General features: G+C 39.8%; 2 protein-coding genes across 3 annotated transcripts; one reads left to right on the plus strand and one right to left on the minus strand.

The window, feature by feature from the left end:
• Positions 1 to 474: 474 nt before the first annotated feature.
• On the minus strand, positions 475 to 14,066 carry LOC307257064 (NLR family CARD domain-containing protein 3-like). 2 transcript variants are annotated; one of them, XM_080036186.1, is made up of 11 exons: positions 14,015 to 14,066; positions 13,780 to 13,810; positions 8,190 to 8,297; positions 7,298 to 7,405; positions 6,365 to 6,440; positions 6,044 to 6,272; positions 3,181 to 4,963; positions 2,917 to 3,090; positions 2,458 to 2,631; positions 1,646 to 1,692; positions 475 to 1,447 (listed from the first exon to the last, which is right to left on the minus strand). In XM_080036186.1, the coding sequence occupies exons 2-11, from the start codon at positions 13,794 to 13,796 to the stop codon at positions 888 to 890; spliced, it is 3,276 nt and encodes a 1,091-aa protein (XP_079892312.1). In that variant the 5' UTR covers positions 13,797 to 13,810; positions 14,015 to 14,066; the 3' UTR covers positions 475 to 887. The 2 variants fall into 2 exon arrangements, with proteins under 2 accessions (XP_079892312.1, XP_079892313.1); XM_080036187.1 differs by lacking the exons at positions 8,190 to 8,297; positions 13,780 to 13,810; positions 14,015 to 14,066 and adding an exon at positions 7,769 to 7,815.
• A 2,159-nt stretch (positions 14,067 to 16,225) lies between these two features.
• Positions 16,226 to 19,937, plus strand: hvcn1 (hydrogen voltage-gated channel 1). Its single transcript, XM_080035963.1, has 6 exons — positions 16,226 to 16,280; positions 17,198 to 17,414; positions 17,910 to 18,014; positions 18,108 to 18,339; positions 19,124 to 19,236; positions 19,540 to 19,937. The coding sequence occupies exons 2-6, from the start codon at positions 17,241 to 17,243 to the stop codon at positions 19,594 to 19,596; spliced, it is 681 nt and encodes a 226-aa protein (XP_079892089.1). The 5' UTR covers positions 16,226 to 16,280; positions 17,198 to 17,240; the 3' UTR covers positions 19,597 to 19,937.
• The last annotated feature ends 106 nt before the right edge of the window (positions 19,938 to 20,043 follow it).

A 20,043-nucleotide genomic window follows, 5' to 3' on the forward strand; every position in this document is an offset into this window, starting at 1 on the left:
AGAATAGGATTATAAGGGGCATACGTCCAATCTATGAAGGCATGTAGATTTAAGATATTGGTCATGGTTCGATTTTGATTTTACTTTTAACACCTTGTTTCTGTCAAATAGGAAATGGTGCATTCATTCAGACTGTTTTTAGCATTGGGTTAATCCACATACAGGTATATTAAAAATTCATGGTGTGGCCCATTGGTGTTTAATAGTTTGACAATGGACTCTTTAGCAAAGCCAAAACGAGTCACTAGGGACAGCCACAATCTGCAAACATGCAGGTAATTATTAACTTGATGTTAGAAAAAGTATTCCATTCACTAATTTCTTTATACCCAGTTAATTGCTTCAAATACCATATTAAACACCAAATATGGCACAAGCTCTTTATGTAAAACTACACCAACTATGAAACCAAGTGAATGCTTAAAAATCCTTTATTACACATAGTACAACTACAATCAGCGTTTTGGCCTCAGATTTCTGACACTACAAGCATAACGGAGCCTCTTAACAGATACACTTCTAGTCTATGAAAATGTCATTAACCGAAATGAGATTCCAGCCGATCCCAGAATGTCTTCCATTAGGATTAACCTCACGGGTTCGTATCAGTCAGGATTTCCTTGGAAATGACATACTACACTTCACTTTCAAATCCACCCTCAACTCACACCAGCATTTAACACAACACATTTATATTGGAATACATAATGTACATAACATAATGTAGAAAGTAGGAATACAACATTTTAAAATCATTGCATGAGTGAAGCAAAGTAATCAGTTTCAGGCATGTATCAGGATTTTTTTATATTATATATAATTCACACATTTATTTGTCATGTGTGTTAGTGACCCTCTTCAGGTGGAACTACAGCTGTCTTTGCAGCTTAGTGTTTCAAAAGGGTCACTCTTCCACTGCAATCTGACATAGTCACTGTGGATCTTTCCCTAAACATGAATGCAGGGTAGAGGGGTTCAGTGAAAGTGGAATGGAATGTGTGCATGTGCATCAGTGTGTCAGCGATTATGCTGTAGAAGGACACAGTGCCAGAATGCCAGTCCAGATACACTGCTACTTTCCCTGGGAGAGAGGAGGGTGGGATATGGATAATGTTTTCTATGTCATCATGCCAGACAGAGAAAACATCATCGGATGTAAACAGAGCCCAGGACTTGTCATTCCTTCCAAGCCTGCACTCATTATCAGATCCTCTCCGTTTAATTCCTCTGTAAGTCACTCCAATAGCAACCCATCCTCCCCTCTCTACCTCCCAGTAAAAGCGACTAGTCAAACCATTATCACACAGCACCGCTTTCAAGAAGTCAAATCTTTCAGGGTGTTTAGGATATGGCTGCTGCTCATCGACTACTGTTGCCTTTCTGTTGCCGTCAGAGAGGAGCACATGTTTGTTGGCTGTGTTTGGGTCTAGTGTGAGTTCACAGGCATCTGATGGACAGAACAAAAGAAAACAGCACTGATGATTTTAGTTTAGAGTTGTGAAGTCAAAAGGCAAAAATAATGAATTTCATGAATTCAAAGGAACTTTATAAAACTTGGCTCATTTGAAGTCGCCCACAAAATTACAAAAAAGGTATTTTATGTGTGCCGCTTTGTTTTCAGGGGTCCAACAAAACCTTAACTTACGTTTCCTCAGGCCTGGTTTCAACCATTGTTCTCCTCCATGGTCAACCCTGGAAGGAAGGTGATCAAAGTATGACTTTGTTAATTGATTTTACACAATATAAAATAACATTATACAACTGTAAATTATACAAAGGTAAACTTTTTTTCACCCATGAACAAACGGATAAACAAAAATAATAGTTAAAAAACATACATAGACCTAAAGTGTTTGTGTTCACGGTTTTGAGTTAGGATATAACCAAGACAATCCAAGACTGATGTACCAAGTACTGTTGCTCAAAATGTGGTTTGGAGTGACAGGCAATTTTGGCAATGTGTTAATTTTAATTAGATTCATTCAGCTTTTTAATGAGAGAGGAGGCATGGACCATCTATTAAAGGCTACTTTAATACTCCCCAGAAGGGGCACACAATTAAGCTTGAAGAGGTAAGAAGCCCTGTGCAACGACCACACAGAGGAAGGGGAAGTTGTCAGTGTTCTCCTTAAAATGACAGGAATTAAAGGAGAAAGTTTACAAGAAAAAGCTCAACTTCTGAAACATTAATCTTATGCCCAGACATTTTGCTGGAGTTCCCTAGTAACGTCATAATGTGGGGCAAGGTATTCTGTGGATCAGTTGTACAGTACATAGCAGCAAAGTATCTGCATATAACAATATATTATGTTCCAAACCCCCTCTTATATGTCATAAAATCTCAAATGAGGTCATCCTTGTATGACTGATATATTTCCGTATGTCCAAGCTTTTCACCTTTCTACTAAAGGTCTGCTGTCAAACAGTGGCTGTACCCAGCGGCTGGTCTTTCCTTACCTGAGAGTGTCAAGTCTCCATTTTGGATTCCCAAGGCCATCGGAGAGCAGTTTTACTCCCAAGTCTCCTGGATGATTGTACCTCAGGTCCAGCTCTCTCAGGTGGGAGGGGTTGGAGCTCAGAGCTGAGGCCAGAGTTACACAGCCCTTATCGGTGATCAGACAGCCTGATAGCCTGCAAACACAAAGGACAAACTGTCTTTGACCAAACGTTGACCAAAAGTAGTTGATCAAATCATATATTTTGTCTTCTATTGGATCTATTTCTTTGAATAACATTTAAAGTACCTTTCTAGTATGTACGGTTTTAATAGAAGAGGTAGCAACTGAATAAATTATATAAAAGCAATGAGCACATTTACAGCTAGGATCTGTTGCCAGAGCACAGAAAATCCATCAAAACGTTACTCTTTTGTTTACTGATTTTGCACTGAATAAAATTTGAAATTTAAAGATTAACCTGAGAGTCTCCAGTCTACAGTTTGGATTCTCCAGTCCAACACAGAGCAGTTTTACCCCTGAGTCCTGCAAGTCATTGTTTCTCAGGTCCAGCTCTCTCAGACAGGAGGACTCAGAGCTGAGAACTGCTGCCAGAGCTTCACAGCTTCTCTCTGACAGGTTACAGCCACCTAGCCTGAAAATGCGATAAAATAGAATTGCGTTAAATTTCCCCTGAAAAATTAACAACGGTTTTAAAATATTTCTTATCTATGAGTTTACATACACAGATTTTTTGGAAGATTTGACCACTGGCAAGAGTCCGAGGAGAGCCTCCTCTGAAGCAGCATATTTTGACAGGTCAAACATGTCCAGATCATCTCCAGATGACATTAAGATGAAGATGAAAGCTGACCAATGAGCAGGAGACATTTCCTCTGTGGAGAGTCTTCCCGAACTCAGGTAGCGTTGGATCTCCTCCAAAAGAGAATGATCCTGAAGCTCATTCAGACAGTGGAAGAGATTGATGCTTCTCTCTGGAGAGGGATTCTCCCTGATTCTCTCCTTGACATACTCAACTGTTTCCTGGTTTGTTTGAAAATGTCTTCCTGTGTCTAAAAGCAAGCCTTGTAGGAGATTCCGATTGGTGTCAAGAGAGAGACCCAGAAGGAATCGGAGGAACAGGTCAAGGTGTCCATTTGGACTCTGTAAAGCCTTGTCCACAGCACTCTGATAGAAGAGTTTAGATTTGTTGCTTATCAGTTCCGATGACTGGGAGGTTGGTTCTTCCTCTGCAAGAAGATTGAACCCAGAGTTGAAGAACATCCAATCAACATAAAGAGCAGCCAGGAACTCTTGAATGCTCAGATGCACAAAACAGAACACCTTGTCCTGGTACAGGCCTCGCTCTTCTTTAAAGATCTGTGTAAACACTCCTGAATACACTGTGGCTGCTCTGATATCAATGCCACACTCTGTAAGGTCAGACTCATAGAATATCAGGTTGCCTTTCTGCAGCTGCTCAAAAGCTAATTTTCCCAGAGTCAAAATCATTGTTTTGCTGTTTGAATTCCAGTGTGGGTCTGTCTCAGCTCCGCCGTGATACTTCACAATGCTCTGTTTAGTTTGAACCACCATGAAGTGGATATACATCTCAGTTTGAGTCTTAGGCAGCTCTAATGTCTCACTTGTTTTCATCACATCCTCCAGAACTGTAGCAGTGATCCAGCAGAAGACCGGTATTTGGCACATGGTGTTGAGGTTTTGTGTTGTCTTGATGTGGGTGATTATTTTTTTGGCCTGCTCTTCATCTCTGAATCTCTTCTTAAAATACTCCTCCTTCTGTGGGTCAGGGAAACCTCTCACTTCTGTTACCAGGTCTACACACTCAGGAGGGATCTGATTGGCTGCTGCAGGTCTTGTCGTTATCCAGATGTGAGCAGAGGGAAGCAGTTTCCCCCTGATGAGGTTTGTCAGCAGCACATCCACTGAGGTAGACTCTGTAACATCAGTTAGGATCTCATTGTTGAGGAAATCCAGATGAAGTCGACACTCATCGAGACCGTCAAATATGAACATAACCTGAAACTCTTCAAACCTGCAGATTTCTGCCGTTTCTTTAAAGAGATGGTGGATAAGTTCTACCAAACTGCATTTTTTCAGTTTCAGCAAATTCAGCTCTCGGAAAGTGACATGAAATATGAACTGAATGTTGTGGTATGCTTTTTCATCAGCCCAGTCCAGCACAAACTTGTTTGCCAAGACTGTCTTACCAATGCCAGCCACTCCCATAGTCATCACTGTTCTGATGGGGGGATCTCTTCCAGGTTTGAATATTTCGTCACATGTGATTGCTTTTTCTGATCTTGCTGGTTTCCTGAATGACATTTCAATATGCCTGACCTCATGTTGATTACTGATATCTCCAGTCCCTCCCTCTGTGATGTAGAGCTCTGTGTAGATCTCATTAAGGAGTGCTGGGTTTCCTGCTTTGGCAACGCCCTCAAAGAAACACTGAAACCTGTTCTTCAATACAGATTTGAGTTTATGCTGGCAAGCTGAAGGAGACTCTGAAATAATACAAACAAGAACAATCATTCAATGATAGCAACATATTTTTTCAGGTTAATCTATATATTGTATTTCGTGAACGAACATTCTCATTCACCTTTTTAGTGAATAAGGAGTTGCAATGTGCACTTCTTTAGGTTGCGTGTTTGGTTATGATAGATGGTTCCATTTTGGAACATTGGCAAAGTAACTAGATATCGGATCTCAGATTCTTAATTATTATTCATTAAACCCTTTTAATCTAAAAAAAGGGTCAAAGTGTGTTTTCAAATCTTTTACATTTTACTTTTTTTTTCACTAACAAATAAAGTAGAAATAACCTGGAATTGTTTGCAGGCTGCTTACCATTGTAAGCACTCACTATATTTTTTGTCAAAATTACAAATTTTGTAAAGAAAAAAAAAATCATTAACAAAGCCGGAAATTAGCTGTTGTTTAGTGAGGGTGCTCCCAGCAATCCAGTGTCTTCACTTTGCTAAAGACTGTTTTTAAGGAAAGAGAAACACCACTCGTCACACCATTCTGTGATTGTGTTGAGACTGTGTTTTTTTAGTCCAGAAATAATTAGTTACTTTTGACCAAGAAAGTACTTCATATTTAAATGTCAGATACATTTAATTAATTCAAATTAATAATTTCATGTCTTCTGCTACCAGTGTCCTGTTCAGATTATAACATGTCATCAATATTAACTGGGCTACTGCTTAAAACGGTGGTGTTATTCCGTCTCAGTTAACAGACAGTGAATACAGATCTGGATTTAATATTTTACTTTTATTTATTATAGTAATTTAAGTCCCTCGCCATCGTCGAAAGCTAAACTAAATTAGATTTTAAGAGATTTGAAAACATAAGGAAATCGAGAAGGACTTTTGTTTAGGGATTAAGATTTAGTGCTTTGAGTAATTTGATTTCAGTGCTATTGAACTTGTACCCTTCATGGCTGTAGTACCACATAGCATATATGAAGTTCCCTTTAAAAAAGAGTTTTCCAAACCAAACCAAATTTAAGGATATTTGGAAAGTGTTTGGCCATTTTAAATTTTGGATGAATTTCAAACTTGTACAAAGCCCCTTACTGCTCTGCAGAGATTCAGCCAGTTCATCTTGCTTCATGTTCCTCAGAAAGCTCAGTGTGATATCCAGAAGAGCCTCTCTGCAGCTCCTCCTGTGCTCCTTCTTTTCAGCATTGTTCATGTCTTCATCCTCCATCTTTTCCTCCGAACATTGTGGGTCATCTGTACGCAGAAACCTCTTGAAACTCTTCAGCTCATTCTTCAAATAGGTGATCATATTCTCCTCAAGCATCTGGTAAACAATACTTTATTTAATGAACAATCTGTCCCCAATGTATACCCCTTGCTCAAAATGTGTTGCACCTGACCTTGAAATGTACCCACCATAAATATGGAGTCCAGGTCTATTTGACGTTGGGCAGGCTGATCAGTTGTATCCTCAGACCCCTTCTGGTCAACTCTATGAAGTCAAACATGTATTATTAGTTCACCATATGCTTTATTAAAAATCAGTCTTGCTCATGGTCAGTTCATTACCCAATAATGAATTAAGTTATCTAAATTATGGCCTCTTTCAGACTTTGTAAAAACATTACTGCTATAAGGTTTCTGCCCTCATCCTTGTCCCTGTAAAGTTATTTTTACAGATAGATCAAAGTCTGTTTCTATGTGTTGGCGAGTACTAATGTGAAAACACTAAATAAAGCATTTTGTTAAGTGATATGAATTAATATAAAAGACTAAATGCTTGATCAGCATTATCTGGGGCAGAGCTTACCATGCCTTGTTTTGCCCACTGCTCATACATACAGGTTCCAGTCTACATTAAAGCTGGGGTGGAGGATTTGAGGAGAAAATGGCAGTTGGGATAGAGATTCGAATCCAAATACCTCAACCGCTCCACTTGTTCACACAACAGCCAATAAGAACAGAGAATCGGAGCCTCTGATTGGTCAAAGTGTACAGCTCATATTAATTTTGACCAATCAGAAATCACATACCCCAGCTTTAACCACTATTAGCCTAAAATGCCTGAATCTCGGACGGAACTGTCTGCAATCAAGTTGCATTGTGGGTAAAGCAAGTGGCAGGTGTTTACAAGTAAGTTTAGAAGAGTGATTAGAATTAAACGCTGATATTGTTGGTGATCCTATTTTTAAACTGTCCATGTGAGTCCAACAATGTTACGGAAGTCTTTGGTCAGAACCATGTGCCAGATAAAAATATGTATTTAAAGTTTTGTAATTTCATATGCGTACTAAACATCACTTAATGGGACAACAAATATAAATGCAGTATCAGTTTGGTGATTCCTACTTTTTTTCAGGGAAAGAACCTCCATCTTTGAATGTTAGAGGAGGCTCCTTTGACTGCTCACTCATCATGGACACACAGCTGGTTTCCGGGGACTCCGGTCCCTGGATCCTGAAAAACAGATACGTACATTACTATTTAATAATTTTTTAGTTTTCCAATTTCACCATTCCTACTAGTTTATAGTCAGCAGACTCAGATAGAATGACTACAGCCATGCACCGCAGTGCTTTAGGCTAAATGCTAACATGCTCCAAATGACAATGCTGATGTTTACCAGGTATAATGTTCACCGTTGTAGTTAAGCATGTCAGAATGCAAACAATTGTTCATGAGCCCTCAACATTACGTAACGTTGGGATGAAGTGTGGTGTCACAACTAATATTATGAGAACAAATTGTAATTAAAGAAGACAAGTTTAATAATTAAGAATACAGCTAAAATGTTATTGAAAAAATAACAAAACACTTTACTTGTTTTCAGGAGGACAGTGTCCATCTTTGAATGTAAGAGGTGGATCCTTTGACTGATCACTCCTCAAGGACACACAGTTGGGAAGACTTAACTTGATTTAACTACACAAACTATGTATCTACAAGAAATAGATGAGTGCAAGCAAGTTCAATTGCACTTAAAGGTTGACTATGTAGACTATTCCATATTAAACAAAGTATATAGTCACATAAATAATCCCTCTCAATGATCACTTCTTCCCCACTCTAATGTGGGGCAGAAGTGCCCGTATTTGACATAGATAGTCTTTGCTGGTTGACATTGAGCAAAGCAGCATAAACAGTGCATTCATGGTGGCTTATTCTTCACGTAGTCTTATTTCAGTTAAACCAAGCAGAAAGTAATGTCAAGTGTCTGCAGTATCAGTTTGGTGATTCCTACTTTTTTTCAGGTAAAGAGCCTCCATCTTTGAATGTTAGAGGAGGCTCCTTTGACTGCTCACTCATCATGGACACACAGCTGGTTTCCGGGGACTCCGGTCCCTGGATCCTGAAAGACAGATACGTACATTACTATTTAATAATTTTTTAGTTTTCCAATTTCACCATTCCTACTAGTTTATAGTCAGCAGACTCAGATAGAATGACTACAGCCATGCACCGCAGTGGGCTAAATGCTAACATGCTCCAAATGACAATGCTGATGTTAACCAGGTATAATGTTCACCGTTGTAGTTAAGCATGTCAGAATGCAAACAATTGTTCATGAGCCCTCAACATGACGTACAGTTGGGATGAAGGGTGGTGTCATACGTTTTGTGGGTATTTGGTTATAAAACCAATTGTCAGGAGATAATGCTGCTTAATAAAAATGTCATGGGATCAACACTGTTATTACCATTAATTTTGAAGAGGACACTAAAAAGTGCTGTCTTGGGTTGGGTTGTTTTTGTAAACACATTGCTGGGTTATTTATGTTGGGTCAAAATGCTGGGTTGTTTGGGGCATTTTAAACACACTGCTGGGTTATTCTGCTGGGTAAATGGGGCAGTGAGGGGCTAAATCGCAGTTGAACATCTGGTTGGGTTATTTTGACCCAGCTGTTGGTTCATTAATTTTCCCGCTCCTCCATCTCATCGTCAAACTTTCTGGATCTTTTGGTCGGACACGACATGACAGGATTTTATGGTAGGTTACTGTGAATATAAATACCTATATTTGTGTTAATTACCTTCATATATATATTTGTAACGTTGTGTTAACAGCATGCTCTTGAGACCAGTTTATTGTAAGTAATAAAAACAAGCAAAGATAGAAACTGAAATCAGTGGTTTAGTCTGTGAGAATGTAGGCTAACTACATATTTAACTTTAGCTCATTAGCTACTACCAGAGCTACTTTCAGGGCTCTGCCGAATACATCACAAGCTATTTTTAATTTGACAATTTAATGTGTGGCGGCCTCTTGTCCTTCTGCACAAATAGTGTATTGGCTACATAACCTAACATTAACCGTTAGCTCGCGAGCTAACCGTTAGCTCGCGAGCTATCCGCTAGCTAACGGCTAGCCGTTGGTAGCACTAACGTCTTTACTTTACTCTGACGTTCAGCACACTAGCTAACCATTAGCTTCAGTAAACCATGGACCTATTATAAAGGGGGCAGTACCGGGCAGTACAGTACATGTGTGGTTTGAACAATAGCGGTGCTGTAATAGGTTCATGAGCTGCCGTGAGCATCGCCGGTTTGTTTTGAAAGCAGCGCGGGGGTTAACCTTTGACTCAGGAAGATGATGCTCTGTCTGAAGCTGAGAACACACCGGGCGCGTTGGCGCTTTGGGCCAAAGCGACCAACGCGCCCGATCTGGCGCGTGGTCATTTTGTGTCAAAAAATGGTCCAAAGCGCCCAAAAGCAACGCGCCTACGTCATGGCCTACGTAGATGAGCCCGCACAAAACTTATTTCCCCCCGCTTTTTCTATTGCTGATCAACCATGGCTGAGATAATCCCCATCGCTGCGCTCTATCTTTTGTGGGAGTCCGAGGAACGGAGCTACGCAGCTAGTCTCCCCCAATATATTTATTCCCCTAATCAACCATGGCTGCGATCAGATCCGACCCGACACAACAGCGTTCATGTCCACACAAAAACAACTTCTACACGGCCAACAATTGTGCCAAAAAACAAAAAAACAGCAAGTGAACGGAACGAATAGCCTTAAAACAGCATTGCAGATTCACGCCACTCGGAAATGAACACAAACAGCAAGGCAGCACCATACCAAACACATTTACAGCAGCATTGTGCACAGGGCAGTAGAAAATAAAGGCAAGTAGCCTACATTACTTGGCTGTGACGGGACCGTGGCTGGCGTAGATAGCCTATAGGGCAGGCATAAACACCGGTGCTTCGCTGTACTCGTTGTGAAAGTTCCCCGGATTTAGCCGTTATGTTTGGGTTCATTATATGGAGGTGGTGGCCGCACACAGCCGGGTGAGTTAGCTAACGCTATCCGACCGGTGCTAACTTGGTTTATCGGCTTAAGCACAGCCACACATATTCACTGAATTAACCAGGAAGCCCATTCTCCTGGCTCACTTTCCCCACCCGAGCGGCTTCATATCACCAGCCAGCCGCATTTCCTCCACGGTGTTTATACAGTCTCGCACACACAGCGGTGATTATTTGCTCCTGGTTCACTTTCCCCACGTCTTGTAACCCCGAGCGGCTTCATACAGCACCAGGCAGCCAGCCGTAAATACATTTCCTACTCGGTGTTTGCCTCTGTGTTGTCACGGTCTCGCACACACAGCGGTGATTATTTGCGCCTCCATTATGTCTCAGATTTTTCTGTCCTCCGGCTCTCTGCCAGTGACGTAGGGTCAAGCTCACCGCTGATTGGCCAACGCGGCTAAACGTCACGCGCCGGAGCGTTGAAAGTTCAATATTTTCATCTTTTTTTTGAAGCTTTGCCGGCGCGGTGACGCTTTTTGACGCTTTGCCGGCGCGGTGACGCTTTGGCAACGCGCCCAAAGTGCCCAAAGCAACGCTTTGCCGCGGCCAACGGATCCTCGCGCCCCAACCAATGGTTCCCTATGCAAAAATAGGATTTTTCAACGCGCCCACCACACCCAACGCGCCCGGTGTGTTCTCACCTTTACAGAGTGAGTGTGACAATTGATCCTGACTGCTAAACGGAGAGCTACTAAAAAAACAAACTAAAGGGATTTATTGAACTGAATCAGGCATTGTTCATGTAAGACTCATGTTCTATCTAAATCCAAGGAGAGGTATCCAGGTGGGAATTATGATAAATCAGTGGAGCTAAAAACAGCAGCAGGTAAACCTAGGTTAAAACAAGTAAATATCATGTGAATGTGAACTGTGAATAGTGGAAAACATCAATGTTGCTGAATTAAGATGAATGCACATTTTTGTGAATTTCCAATTTGTATGTGAAATTTCATTCTAGGTTTTTGACTGAGTTTGGGACTGATACGGATGGACAGTTCTGTGACAGAGATACCAGAGTTACCAGAATGGCAGCTTAAAAAGGTATGTTTATTTTCATTTAGGCCTAGATATACCGTTGAGATGTTATTATGAAGGGACAGAAAGCAAAATGTACTATCTTGCTAAATCACTATTATTATTAATATCATATATTATTCAGTATAAACTAGGTTCGAAGTACATGTTGGGTTTGTTACTGTATTTTGATCTGCATCACATTCTATACTATTAGATTTTTGTCTGAGTGATCTTTCAAATGGACATATCTTCGTGTACTGTCTGCCTTCTGATTATAATATCTTCAAACAGTGTTGTTTTAGTTACATTTGTTTTCTGTTTTTTTCACATTTTATTAGATATCACAAGACTTCCAGCAGCTTCATCCTGAGGCGACCCTTGTAAACCAGGCTGCTCTCGGTAATGACCAGCGAGAGAGAAAACTACGGCTGGATGACAAAATACAAGGTAAGATATTTCTTATAGAAATATGTCACAATCCATTAACAAATGTTATTAAAGGACAGTTTTGTTTTAGTATAGTTTTTCTGTAATAAGAATGTCATTTAGGGCGTATTCCCACTTGTCCCAGTTGCCCTGTACCGTGCTTAAGTGTGACTGTCCCCCTCCCTCCTCCTCCCCTCCTCTGGCCCACTCACTCTGCTCCTAAAGATCCGGCCTAGTCTCCATTGCTTCTTGTCAATACGTCACCACGTCTTAACACACAAGTTTGGGTCTTGGAGCGTATTTTGAAAATATTAATCCGGCCAACTTTGCAGCAAACATACCATTTCCAAATCAAACCTAGGTTCCGTTGAGCACATGGACATATCGGGTGGAGGGGAGCAGTCTGATATAAAGTGAGGTCAGGACTCTGTCTATGTTAATGCTCCGTACTGTGCTGAAGCTCACCTCTTCCAACCGGGCCAGGGCCAAGGATGTGTAGGGAGCACTGGGAGAACACAATAAACTTTAGCTTGGGCACGGTACAAATGACTAGGAGGAGAGCGCCTTTTGAGTTCCAACACTATTTCATATTGGTAAATACAATTTTTAAGCATATTTGCATTTGGTCATATTTTGCAATGTTTTTAATATAAAAAATGTTCTCGTTATCCTACTTTTTATTTTTTTGCATTTTGGTTATTCCACAAATTAAGCTCCATAAGACTCAACAGTCTATGATTATAACACAACACTAATTCACTGATGTGTGGTCAACAGGTGGGGACAATCGTGGCGGAGTATTTGCAAACTGCAGAGACCAAATGACCCATCATTCTGTGCCTCGGAGATGACATGAAGACGTGCCAGGCCAATGCGATCGTTTCAGGCCTCGCCACTGAAACAGACTGTTTGCTGGAGAGTACATCTTGACTTCAAGGATTTGAATGGTATTTGACATTGATTACACAAAGAGGTGTGCCCCCCCCCACCCCCTCCTGCCCTGTCTTGAGGTTTCTGCAGTATAACATACTGATGGACATGAGGCCTGACTTGTGAACATTTTGAGGACAACAGCAGCTTTTTATCCCGTAAAGATTAAGCCTGGGTTTTTTGTTTATTTAGACATGTGTTTAAGGATATTTACATATGTTTGTTAATAGTTTAAGTATATTACAGTTTATCTTATGATGTGCTGTTATTAACTAGTTTTACCTAGTTTCTTTATATGCAGATCCAGCAGGAATGTTTATCATTGATGAGTTTTCAAACAATGAAATGTTTTCACTTTACTGTTGAGGTTACTTTAGTGTTTCTGTTGGGGGAGTGTAAAATGTATTACAAAGTGTGTTTAATATCAATAAATTCACATTAATATAACGCCTATTTTGTGTTTTTATGAAATGTACTGTTTTTATTGTAAATATTAAGTGTATAATTTATATTTATAATATATTGATTGACATAAGAAATAACCCAGTTTATGGGTAGTATTTAACCCAGCATAGTTTTAATTGAACCCAATAGGTTGGGTCAAATGAATAACCCAGTTTATGGGTAGTTATAGCCCAGCATAGGGTTACCGGTAATTTAACCCAATAGGTTGGGTCAAATGAATAACCCAGTGTATGGGTAGTTATAGCCCAGCATAGGGTTAATTTAACCCAATAGGTTGGGTCAAATGAATAACCCAGTTTATGGGTTAAAAACTGTAACCCAGCACTTGGGTTAATTCAACCCAGCACGTGTTCTGTCCAATATTGACCCAGGAGCTGGGTTATGGTTGGGTTGTTTTTTAACCCAGCACTTTTTACTGTGTAAATTGCACTTAAAGGTTGAATATGTAGATTATTCCATATAAAACAAAGTAATAGTCACATAAATAATCCCTCTCAATGATCACTTCTTCCCCACTCTAATGTGGGGCAGAAGTGCCTGTATTTGACATAGATAGCCTTTTCGGACCATTGACATTGAACAAAGCAGCATAAACAGTGCATTCATGGTGGCTTATTCTTCACATAGTCTTATTTCGGTTGAACCAAATAGAAAGTAATGTCAAGTCAAGTGTTTACAATACCTTTTCATGTTGGACATAACTTGTTACCACTCTGTTAAGAGAAAGTTCAACAAAAGAGAGGTAAAGGTTTAAACACATTGTGGTAAACATGATACAAATAACAAATAATTTGCTTATGCTCCTGTGGAATATCCAACCATTTTCAAATATAACGATAATGAAATGATGAAGCTGATATTATACCACATAGGTCAACACACCAACAACCTGAGAGAAGTTTACTTTTTACACTTACTCAAGAGATTGTCCATCACTCCAGCAGCTCAGTTGTGTTCACCATGGTTTGCAACAAAGAACTGTAAGAAGACTTCTACACACATTGCAGTTAATCTGAACATAAAGGCTACGCCCTCCAAGTTGATTGTTATTTGCAGTGTATGACGATGTGTGGTCAAAACACTGTCAAGGAATGCAGTCTGATTGGTCTGCCATGGAGGTTAGAAACCACACCTGTTCCTGAGAAAGAGCGGCGGAGCGGTTTGCACAAACAACATGTCATTTTCCAGTATATTATATCATATCAGAAAGCAACAACAACAGTGAACAGGTTTGATTAGTTGCACTTACTCAAGAGAATGCTTGTCAATCCAGCTGCTCACGTGTGTTCACCAGGCCTGTATGTAAGGGTTTTAAGAAGAGTTGTAAACCTTTCATGGAATCTATATGGAGTTATGTGCAGTGTAAATTTATTTTAATTATTTAACCTTTATTTATACTGAGAACAATGGGGGGGGGGGGGGGGGGCTCATTTGCAATGATGTTGAGTCAAACAAGTGCAAAGCAAATGCAACAATTCATACACAATATACAATGCAAATACACAATAAGCTGATAAAGGCACAAAACAATTAAAACATTAAACAGCGATGTGGGATGGCTGCAAAATAAAATTAAATGGGTAAAGGTACAGTGTAGCCTTATTAAAACAGTTACAGGTAGGCGGATTTAAGATGTCTACATTTGTTAGAGGATATGCAGGTATTTATTTTAATGTGTTGCTGTAAATTGTTCCAGGAGGCAGGGGCACTGAAGCTAAAAGCTGTCTTTCCAACCTCAGACTGGCCTAGAACATATGACATGATACATGGACTTCAAACTATGCAGTCTGGCTGGTCTATACATTTTTTTGAATTTTTATTTATTTAACCAGAAATCTCATTGAGATTACAATCTCTTTTACAAGAGAGTCCTGGCCAAGACAGGCAGCAGCACAGTTCCACAGATACAGACAAGCATTTGAAAACAACAGAGAACATACTGTATAAATAGAGTCAGAGTCAGAACATCATCAAACAAAGCATGTACAGACAGATGAGCCAACTTCAACATCATTCAGAAGGGATTTAAATATGTTTAGAGAAACCAGCTCCTTAAGTTTTTAGTGCATTTTGCAGCTGGTTCCATTAAAAAAGGAGTGGCATAACTAAATGCCCTGTTAGAAACATGCGGGTTAGAAACCACTCCTGTAACTTAGGTAGAGTGGAGCAGTTTCACTAGTTAGGCCTTAATAGTTTTACAGATCAATTAACAGTAAAGTAAAGAGTAACTGCACCAGCTCTAACAGGCTCCCAATAGAAAATGTAAACACATTCCACATAGTAGGAAATTGATGACATGATGTTGATTACATTTGTCTTCCAATGTGGACTCCATTCAAAGGAACATGGGACCAAATTGACTGCTTAAAGGAGAAGAAACAGTCCCCTACATTTCTATCAAAAGAAATGTTTGCGCCAACAATGTTCTTGTAGTATAGCCTACTTACTCAAAGTTCCATATGGGGGCGACATAAGTCATGCACAACGCTTTGAGACAACTTTCTCTATTTTAGGAAAAAGCACACAGATTGAGTAGCAGCAGTCTACTGAACTTTATTGAATTGAATGTTATTGTCCTAGCAAAGGACATTTGAAAACGTTTGAAAGCACACAGACTGATGGAGCAATCAGACTTTTTTTTATAACTATTCTAACAAAGTGATAGGTCTTTATTATTATTATTATTATTATTATTATTATTATTATTATTATTATTATTATTATTATTATTAGTAGTAGTAGTAGTAGTAGTAGTAGTAGTAGTAGTAGTAGTAGTAGTAGTAGTAGTAGTAGTAGTATTATAAATTAAAACAATCTAGTGACAGATGTTGGATAAGTTTAAGTAGAATTAAGTTTATTTTTGCAAAATTGCCAAAACAATGTATACATATAGCCTAATGTAAGGCCTACTGAAATGAATGTTCTTAAATTTGGTGTTATTTCAATACATTTAAACTTTGCCCATTGTATTATGCCTTTTTTGTTTTTTCCTCCAAAGGGGGACATGACAGAAAAAGGTTTGAGAAGCACTGGGCAGGACGCTATATGGACAGAGGAGGAGGGAGGGCTGGTTTGAAGGCGGAGTTTTTCTGCTTCAAGTTTACTGTGTGTGAACTCCAGCGTTTTTCCTCAGTTGAGAGCAGAGTATTATAATTCTTCAAGGGAAAAGTGGAGAGAAAAGAGGTAGGCCAATAGATTTCTCCCGACATAACGGTAGCCTACCTAAACAAAGTCTATCGTCGTCATCAGCAGAAGTCAGCCTTGCACGGCCTGAATCTTCGCCCAGTCGGCAAACTCAGATAGTTTAACGGTATTATATCCTAGTATAGGCTACTCTCAGTGAAAACGCTTGCTTGGCAAAAAGTGCGGCGGATGTTTTTATCACGAGTTGTAGCCTTCTGTTCTGCAGCTGAAGAAGCAGCAGCTAACAGCTAAAACAGACACAGACAGTTTGTGCACTAACTTCTGCAGAGGAAATAAGGAATAAAACCCTCATAGAAGCCACTTTATTGTCTCCTTGTTTATGAGTGCTACGGATGGATCATTTACGTTTGATTCACTTTTCAAATGATACTTTTTAAACAATAAACCTATCCTCATGAATTCGGGTTTTCCGTGACTTTTCTTTACTATTTATTTGTTGAGTAGCCTAATGCATATTCAACAAGTCACTGCTAGGATTAAGATGAATTTACCTTTGGTGTATTGCTGTATGGATCATAAGACTCTGTTGGGACAGCTTCCTCCTGACCTCAGGACATAGATGGTTTGCTTTCTCAATACTCTGTTGCAAACCCCGAAAAGGAGAAGTTAACTCAGATTGTCTCACATGTGGAGAAATCTGCCCAGATGCTGACATTATACTTCCACATCTTGGGACGGAATCATAGAGCCTCAGATTGCCTCCACTGACAGTCTGTATCTATTTAGCTCCTATCAAGTAGCACAGCTGACCAGGGGCATTTCCCGAAATAACTAGAAAAAAGAAACATTTTTTGTAAGCTGCAATTTCCTATGTTTATAGAAACAGCAGTGTGATCTGGCTGTCCTGCTTCTGACATAACTTTTAATGAGAATGCTCTCTTCCATTCGTCCCCTAGGTGAGCTGAGGTGGGACGTGGTCCACTGCACCGTCCTGCAGTCATGTCTCGGTACCTGAGGCATTTCACCACCGTGGGAGACGAGCAGCCGGCTGCTTTGGAGTTTGAAGAGCTTCACAATGAGAGTGAGGAGCTGAGTCCAGCCACTGGCCTCTTTCCAACAAATCTGTCCTTCAGGGATTCACTGAAGAGACTCTACAGCTCTGACCGCTACCAGGTATCCAGCTTACATTCTGGTCTTTTCAATTCAATTCATTCTTTTTTTGTTCATTTAACCTTTATTTATACTTGAGAGATCAATTGAGGGGTGACCCTCATTTGCAATGATGTCGTCAAAGAAATGCAAAGCAAAAACAACAATACATGTACACAATATACAATGCAAATACCTCAAATACAAAACAAGCTGATAAAGCGAGAAAACAATTGAAATATTTAGACAGCGATGTAGAATGGCTGCAATTGAAATTAAATGGTGAAAGTACTATAGCCTAATTGAAACAGTTACAGGTAGAGTTTGGCAGATTTAATATAATACGTCTAAATTTGTTAAAGGATCGGATATGAATGTATTTATTTGAATTTGTTTCTGTTTGTTGTTCAATGCATGTGTTGGTACAGCAATGTCAGTAGTCCCTCATTTTTGAAAGCATGTATTTCTTTGGTTTCTTCACTCATCACACATCTTTACTGATTGTCTGACTGCTTCTAGATACTGGTGGTGTGTTTGGTTATCCTGGATGCTATCTTTGTCCTGGTGTCACTGCTTATAGATCTGTCTGTTATCAACGTGGAACATGAAAACATTGCACCTGAGGTGAGACACATATTTTTTGTCCTCAACCTCACAGTTCTTATCAAGTTCTTTATGGATTATGATTTACCGGTACTCGTTTTTTTTTTGTTGCAGGTGTTTCACTACCTGAGCGTGGCCCTGCTCACATTCTTCGTGGTGGAGCTGGCTGGGAAGCTGTTTGCTTACCGCCTGGAGTTCTTTTCGCACAAGTTTGAGGTGTTTGATGGCCTGGTGGTGTTGGTCTCTTTTGTGTTGGACATTGTTTACATCTTCCATGAGGACGCCTTCAATGGGATGGGTCTACTCATCCTGCTGCGACTCTGGAGGGTGGCCAGAATTATCAACGGTCAGTAACACTTTTGCCTGTAAAAGCACATGGAGGTCATATCTGAAACTAGTGTCAGCACATCCCTGTTATTAGGGTTAACGTTACTTCTTGCCAGCCTTAAATACCAGAGAGTTGGCTTGGGTTGTGTTAACTGCTACTTAAGAGACATAAATTGTGTTTGTGTTACCCTTTGGCGTTTGTCAGGCTGTCTAATACTGTGGGACACGGACCGGGGCTAGTCAGCCAGTGTTCTGCTTTTTATACTAGCTGTGACAGCTGAAATAGCAAATGGATATTGAAAACCACATAATCCAGCTGAAATGAACTTGTATAACCAAGGGTTAGGGTTAAATGCAACCTGTTTTTTTATACTTTATAACTGGTACAATAATCTATTCTACTCATATCGTACATGTATTTTTGGCTAGTAGTATGTACTGTGTTTTGTTAATACTAGTGATTTTTCTATGTGATAGTGTCCAAAAAAAGTTCCTCTTTAAAGGAATAGTTCAAAAACTTTTTTTTAACTTGTTCCTTCACTCTCGGGTTCAAGGCAAGGCGACATAAAGCATTCCTTTAATTGCGCATACATTTTCTAAGAAGACATTGGCCAAGGTAACATCAGCCTCCCTCCGCTGACAGTCAGAAGATACACGTTACAACATCACTAAACTATCCAGTGTGCGTGCTTGTTGGGACTGGTTTATTTACCATGTTATGTTGCGCTCTATATGTTTTGCACTTTGCATAGGAAGCCAGCGTATTTGCTACGCATGGAGCTGACTGTTTTAATGTGTTGCAGGTATCCTGTTGTCAGTGAAGACCCGTGCACACCACCAGATCCACAAGCTGAAGGAGAGCTACGACCACCTGGTTCTAAGAGTCACAGAGCTGCAGGAGCGCACTGATAAAATGGTGATTCCACACAACTGCTTCATATCAAATCAGATATTGAAAAGGCCCAGATTCAGCAAGGTTGTAAAGAATAGAATGTTCCATTATCAGGGTTTCTATTGCTCCACATATGTAAGCAAAGTTGTATGTACATGATGTCCTCAGAGCAATAGCGACAATTGTTGATACTGAGGTCATTTGGCAGACATGGAAGACTCAATATCCAACTGAAGAACTTACACAGGGTGGGTAACAACAGACAGTGTGGTGTGTAAGCTTTGAATGAGCCTGACTCTTCTCTCTGTCTGTCTCAATCTGTCCTAGGAACAAGAGAACCAGAAACTTCAAGCCCTACTGAAGCAGCACGGCATAGACTTCTAACTCATCAAGCTAACTGTTGTGGCCCAACTGTTCAGTATCATGCACCTTTTTTATTTCAAACTATACATTCCATGATGAACTTTTACGTAAGACCTGATTTCAGTATTTTAACTGTTGCTACATGTCACATGGTGAAATCCTTCTTTCTGAATAACTATCAGCTGATCCATGTCAAGGTCTTCAGTCATAGTAGTGATGGAAACCAGTTGAAAGTCTGCATATATCTAATGAATGTCAAGATAATCATATGCTACTGGGTATCACGCCATGAAGCTTTAATGCCATGGCCTTGAATTGCTGTAAATATTGAAAAACAAATGTGAAATGTATATGTTGTGAGATTGAGGTAAATGAAGTGATTTCATTTATTAAAAAAATATAAGCTCAAACATCTCTTATTTACATTATTCACACAATATACAGATGACACACTGATGGTACAGACAG

Source organism: Ammodytes marinus (genome assembly GCF_949987685.1).
Source record: "Ammodytes marinus genome assembly, chromosome: 10".
In the NCBI taxonomy this organism is placed as follows: domain Eukaryota; kingdom Metazoa; phylum Chordata; class Actinopteri; order Uranoscopiformes; family Ammodytidae; genus Ammodytes; species Ammodytes marinus.